The sequence below is a fragment of the Miscanthus floridulus genome, chromosome 5, assembly GCF_019320115.1.
Source record: "Miscanthus floridulus cultivar M001 chromosome 5, ASM1932011v1, whole genome shotgun sequence".
NCBI lineage: Eukaryota > Viridiplantae > Streptophyta > Magnoliopsida > Poales > Poaceae > Miscanthus > Miscanthus floridulus.
In genome coordinates, this window is record NC_089584.1 from 86,612,384 (window position 1) to 86,619,273 (window position 6,890).

At 44.6% G+C, this 6,890-nt stretch overlaps 1 protein-coding gene across 1 annotated transcript; it reads left to right on the top strand.

Moving 5' to 3' along the window:
- Positions 1-4,979: 4,979 nt before the first annotated feature.
- Positions 4,980-6,635, top strand: LOC136454879 (uncharacterized). Its single transcript, XM_066455128.1, has 4 exons — positions 4,980-5,104; positions 5,777-5,816; positions 6,042-6,236; positions 6,288-6,635. The coding sequence occupies exons 1-4, from the start codon at positions 4,980-4,982 to the stop codon at positions 6,633-6,635; spliced, it is 708 nt and encodes a 235-aa protein (XP_066311225.1).
- Positions 6,636-6,890: the final 255 nt, after the last annotated feature.

Sequence of the window (6,890 nt, forward strand, 5' to 3'; positions counted from 1 at the left end):
CTTTCTCTTTCAATAATCATAACATGTTCCATCAAAGTGTGGTGGTTTACCCCCAACATGGTTGAACACTATTTGAGTTATCTTTTGACACCGAAGGTTGTGAATCCTTAATCAAATGGTGACCATGGCTCTGATACCACTTGAAAGGTCCTAAATAGCTAGAGGGGTTGAATAGTCTATAAAAATTCTCTACAAATTCACTAGAGCAAATGGTTAGTAACCTAAATGGTGAAATGCAATTTTGCTCTAGCTCTGCAAGGGTTGCAAGCCACCTACACCATAATTCTAGTTGACCATGATCTCTATGACAAGCAAAGGCTAAGACACTACCAACTAAGTTAGTGAGCACTCAAAGACTAGACTAAAGAGCCTCACTAACCAAACTACTCATAAAACAAGCTAGCTCTCAAAACTAATTACACTAAAGAGCTTAGCTTCACTAGAATGTAAATACAAGAGAGTGAGTGAGGTGATTATACCACCGTGGCAAGAGATGATGAACCAATCAATGAATGCTAAATGAATCACCGAAAGAATTCCAACCACAATTTGACACAAGATTTTCTCCTCAGGTTCACGTGCTTGCCGGCATGCTAGTCCCCATTGTGTCGACCAACACTTGGTGGTTTGGTGGCTAATAGGTGTTCCACAAACCTAGCCCAACACTTGGGTGCCGCTAGAACCTACCCATAAGTGAGGTAACTCAATGACACGAGCAATCCAGTAGAGTTATCTTTTGGCTCTCCATCGGGGAAGGTATAAGACCCCTCACAATCACCGAGAGATGGCCATGAACAATCACTAACTCGTGCTAATGCTCCTCCACTACTCCAAGCCATCTAGGTGGCGGCAACCACAAAGAGTAACAAGAATTTCGCAGCCACAACAATTCCCAAGTGCCACTAGATGCAATCACTCAAGCAATTGCACTAGGAATCACTCTCAATCTCACAATGATGATGAATCAATGATGGAGATGAGCGGGAGGTCTTTGCTTAGGCTCATAAGGATGTCAAGTATGTGAAAGTGCCAAGAGCGTAAGCCCACCTGGTGCCACCATGAGATAGAGCCGTTAGGTCACATAAGTGACCGTCGGACTCGGCTACACAAGGCCATCGGACTGTTCGACGCAGGGTCTGATGCCCTGTTGCGACCACTCCTGCACTGCCATGCAACCCATTCAAATCAAATCGACCATTGCCACCCAACAACCCTTAGTCATGTGTTGATCACCACCATCGGACCTAGCCAGGCGTGACCATCGGACTAGCCGACGCCCAGAGTCCGATGCTTGATAAAATCACACCTAGAGCTTCTAGAACGTGTTTTTGGGTCGAACCTAGGAAGAGTCCGGTGCTACCACATGTTGCGTCTGTGTAAACACTCTTGTTAGTGTAACACCCTAAATTTTACAACATTTTAAACTAGGAGGAAATTGGTTAACTAAGTATTTTGTGGGCATTTGAATTTAGAAAAATAATAATTTATTGAATTAAAATCAAAAATAGGTCAATGACCATGTGTGTGCATTCATGCTGCTGCATATTAATTTTTGGAATGGTTTGATTTGAACTCAAATTTGAACTTGATTTGAATTTTGCCTTCAAAATTGCTTTGGAAAAAAAATTGGAAAAGGAAAAGAATAAAATCCTTTCTCCTTCCTCTGTTTCGGCCCATAGGCCTGCTGCTGCCCGTGGCCGCTTCTTTCCTTCCTAGGCCGACGCTCTCTTCCCCGCTTGGGCTGGAGCCCAGCTTGCCTTCTCCCTGGCGTGGCGCAATGACTAGCTCGTGCGGCCCAGCAAGGCGCCGGCCCAGCCGCACGCTCGCTCCCGTAGACCGCGCGCCTCCTTCCGCCACTAACCGGCTGGGCCCGCTGGTCAGGCTTCTCCTTCCTCACGTCATGGCCGACTCAGACTCCTCCTCCGCACCGACGCCGAGTCCAGAGCTTCTACGACCTCCGAGGTGGCATGCCGCTCAAGTATCCCTCAACATAAATAGCGCCGCGCCCCTCCTCTGTCTCCTATCCCATCTGACGTCCAGATTTTTTGCCCTAGCAGCCACAGCCGCACCACACTCGAGTGCCGCCATCGACCGCCGCCATCCACCGAGCGCCGCGCCGCCTTCGCTGCCTCCCGCTCACCAATTTCGGTTCGGGTGAGATCCCCATCCCCTCCTCTCTCTCGAGTGTCTCCGTTTGAAAAACCGTGCACTGTGGGCCAAGAACCGAGTGCTCCAGCGAGTCACTCATGGCGCCACCATCGCTCAGTCGCCGCCGGCACTATTTCGGCGCATGTCATTCTCTCTCTTCCGCCGAATCTGATCTAAGCCATTCGGATCTAATCCAATGGTTCAGATCGAAGGATACCCCTTCGCTGCCGATTTTGCAAATACGTCCTTATAAATATTTCGGTGTTAACCCACAGTCCAAAGCGCTTTTACAGATTTTGTTTCTTTCTTTAGAAAGCGTATTTTGGTTCGGTTAGATTAAAATATGTTTTCAGCTATTTACAGAATTGCCATTGCTTTTGTTTTAGCCATAACTTCTTCGTTTTAACTCCGATTTGATCCGTTCAAGTTGCGTTAGGTTCATAATTAAGTGATCTACATATTCATGCTACTGTAAAGTATATTTCCAACTTCTAAAATTCAAGCTTAGATTTAATTTATTATTTTGCTATAGGAAAACTTGTTTAATCCATAACTTTTCTGTTTTAGATCCGATTTTTGTGATCTTCGCGTCTGTGTGTTCGTAGCGAATCGTAGATTCATTTTCCAAACTTTTCATCTTGATTCTTTGCTGTTGGTGTACAGCTCTAATCTGTAGCCTTGTTTGCTTTGCATGTTTGCTCCTAGATGCTTGTATGTTGCTGTGGTTAACGACTATAGACGGTGAGCAGTTCGTGGGAGATCAAGGGTACGACTTTGATGAGCAAGACCAGTAGAAGTACTTTACTCAAGGCAAGTATAGCATGGGATCATCCTTGTTTCCTAATCACTTGAATTTATTAAATTCATGTTGCAAGTGTCATCTTGTTAGGAATTTCCTAGAATTGAACTATTACCTTGTCACCTATGGGTTATGCATTTGGGTAGCTTTGCTATAGCTCAATGAAACCATGATCTTGTAACTTGACTAATGGTATATGCAATAAACATTAAAATATGACTTTTAGCAACATGGAAACAGGGGGCTGGAGTGTTTAGCTACTTTCTAAATGCTTTAGATTCCTCTCCCTAAGGACTTATCTGTAAGTGATCATCCGGGACTTACAGTACAGCTGTGAGGGCTATATGGCTCTGGCTTTAGCTCAGTATAAGGACTTTTTCTAGCTTGTTAGTGGTTACCTTTACTGGCGTAAGAATGGCTTGACGAATCGGGTATAGGACAACCTCTACTCTTATGTGTATAGCCGTGAAGGAATTGTGACATTTGACAGGGGGGGTTCCTATAACTGTTTGCCGAGTGAATCTAATGGCCCTAACTTGTTAGATGAACCTTTGAAAGGCTTCATACTGACCCCTGCCTGCTCACCTTGAAGTGTTTTGGGAGTTTTAAACCCGGGCATATGGGTATCACAACTCACAATGAAAGTGTACAACCTCTGCAGAGTGTAAAACTGGTATATCAGCCGTGCTCACAGTCACGAGCGGCATTAGAACATTTATGGAATAGATGAACATTAAACCTTATCTGTTTATGATATTCATTAATCATGTTTACATTTGATCATGTGTTCTGCGTTGGGAATTGAAATAACTTGTTGCTACTCTTAAGCTAAAATTATGACAACTAAAAGTTGCACGCTATTAAACCTGTGTCAAGCCTTTGAGCCTCATGAACCCCATGTTACACTTGTTGAGTACGACATGTACTTACGCTTGTTTATTTTCATTATTTGGATAAAAATACCGGATGGGTAACAGATGATCATGGGTATGATGATTTTCCTGAGGACTACTAGTCTTGTGGTTAATCAGTCAACGTCCCTATGATATGGAGCTTCCGCGAGAGATCTTTTTATTATTTCCGCTATATTTATGTGATAACTCTGTCATATTTGTGATGTAATAAACATTTGTGATGATACTATTCATAATTTGTCGGCTTATGTGTGTGACTGATATCTGGGCGCACATAAGATTTTGCACTCCATTTTATCCTTAAAATTGGGTGTGACAGATTGGTATCAGAGCTGTGTTGATTGTAGGACGCAAGCCTAGTTAGCAATGGTCGTTTTTAGCTTCTTTTGCTTCACTCGTTTCATGCTTTCTATCTCACCCTTGATATTTGCTAAAGTTTTATGCTTCTTTTGCCTTATTCTATTATGAAAATTATTGCTTCTAACCTAATCTAACTAAGTCTAATTCTATAGATGCCTCGTGCCCACAGGACTACCCGCATCAGCACTGGAGGGTACTACCCACCTCAAGGTTTGTCCATGGAGCCTAAGGAGGAAGAACCCAAGGAACAGGAATTCGATCCGCCAACACCAATACCTATGCCTGAGCCCGTTCAGGAGGAACCCCAAGAAGTCGAGGTCGTCGACTTGTCCGAAAATGAAGAGGAAGATATTGTTGAAGAAGATGAGCCGATCCCGCCCCTGGGGTGGACAACAAAGGTGTGGTATAAGCCAGGATGTGAATCCTCTGTTTCACATCACCGACTCATGAGCATGCTTCAGACCTACTACAGCGACTGGGATGTAGCTGTGGAATACGTTTGTGAAGAACATACACACCCTCTTGAAGATACCTATTGGAAGACCAGGGTGTGCATCACCATCAAGGATGAACAGAAAGGCGCTTATCAGCTGGATTCAAACTATGCGCACTATGGTCACCGAGCAACCATGGAGGAAGGCATAGAAGATGCAGCCGCTGAAGCTTGCATAGGCCTCCGTGGTCGCCGATTCGAGGACATGAAGGATGATCAATATTGATTCCTCCCTCACCAACACCCAAAATTGGGATGGGCGATGATGGACCCGCAGGGCACGGATCCAACCACCCAGGCGATGGTACACTTTGGCTTTGAGTCTCTGTCAAAGATTCGCCGATTGGAGAATCAATTGAAGGCGCAGCAGGAAACTATCAAGAGGCACCGGTAGGTGATAGACGAACAAAGGGTGTGCCTCAATTTGCCAAAGATGTATGAGGAGCTTCCCCATAAGCATCGCTCATAGATGTTGGAGTCCCTCTTTATGTAATAACACGATAGTAGAACGAGTTAAGTTGAGTCTAGTCGAGTCTATTAGTGCGGTGTGAACATTGGTGTGTTTAGTTGATTTGTTATTATGTTTATGTGTGAGTTGGATCTTTGTAATGTGTGCTGGAACTTTGTGGGCATGTCCGCAAGTTCCATAGTTAAGAATATTAAAGATTGGGTCAATAAATGAATAGTTGGGTATGTTACATCTTGTTCTCTCTGAATCTGTTTCTCGGAGTAGTCTGTCTTTATCTTAATGCCAATTAAAATCTACATGACCAAAGATTATGAAATTTTTATGGGAACAACTATACTTAAGCATCTTTCCAATGCCTCTAGAATCACCCCCATATCTGATCTGGTTCGTGAGATATCTCTGTTTCAAGTTAAAGTCTCTGTGCAGTCTGGAATCTGGAGACAGTTTCGGTTGTATCCTGTTTTTGAGTAAACTAACGACAGAATCTGGTAATGTTATCTGAATAAAAGTTGTAGCTACTTTCTTAAACTTTCCAACCATATAAAGTACGCCTTATTTGGGATTCTGGAACTCGAGATATGACTGTTTTACAGAGCTGCTGATGTTGAGACTCGTCCAGAAAATTTTCAGAATGTATTCTAACTTGGAGATTTCTAAATTTTGAATGTTTGATAGAAGATGTCTGGAAGAGGAAGAGGCCGAGGTCGTGGAGGTGTTCCCCCACATCCACCGCCACCACCACCGACTATTGAACAACTCTTGGCAGTACAAACGTAGCTCATGCAAACGTTGGTGCAGAATCAGCAGAACCAATAGGGTGGTGGAGCACCACGTGATAAGCGTGGTGAATTCTTGAAGGGTTGTCCCCCGGTGTTCTCTCGTGCCACTGATCCACTGGAAGCAGATGATTGGCTTCGTGCAGTGGAGAGGAAGCTCAACATAGCACAATGTGATAATCAACAGAAGGTGTTGTACGCTTCAGGACAGCTCCAGGGAGAAGCTCAAGACTGGTGGGAGTCATTCGAGTATGGATGCCCCGCCAACGCTCCTCCTGTTACCTGGTAGGAGTTCAAAGAGAATTTCAGATCTTATCACATACCATAGGGACTGATAGAGCTCAAGCAGGAGGAATTCAGAGCTCTGAAGCAAGGATCCATGTCCATCGCTGAGTACCGTGACAAGTTTGCTCAGTTGTCACGTTATGCTCCAAATGAAGTGGCTGATGATGCTGACAAGCAATGCTGCTTTCTCAAAGGTTTGTATGATGGTCTGCAGCTCCAGCTTATGTCCAATACCTATCCCAATTTTCAGACGTTGGTGAATCATGCTATTGTTATTGACAACAAGCGCAAAGAAATGGAGGCCAAGAAGAGGAGGCTTCAGGGCCAGGCCTTTGGAAGTAATACTCGTCCTCGTACCAATCCTCAGCAAGGCTTCCAGCAGAGATTTTAGGGACCACCCAGTCAGTGGAATCGTGGTTAGTATCCTCAGCGCAACCCGAACCAGCAGCAAGTTAGCAATCAGCGTCCTCAGCAGCAGAGTGGACCGCAGACACCACGGTAGGGAACACCCAACTACACTCCCATGAAGACCAGTGCACCTAGTACCCCCAACGTATGCTATTGTTGTGGAGAAGTTGGGCATTATGCTAATCATTGCCCCATGAAGCAGAATCAGCAGACACCCCAGGGTCAGAAGAGTAATTAG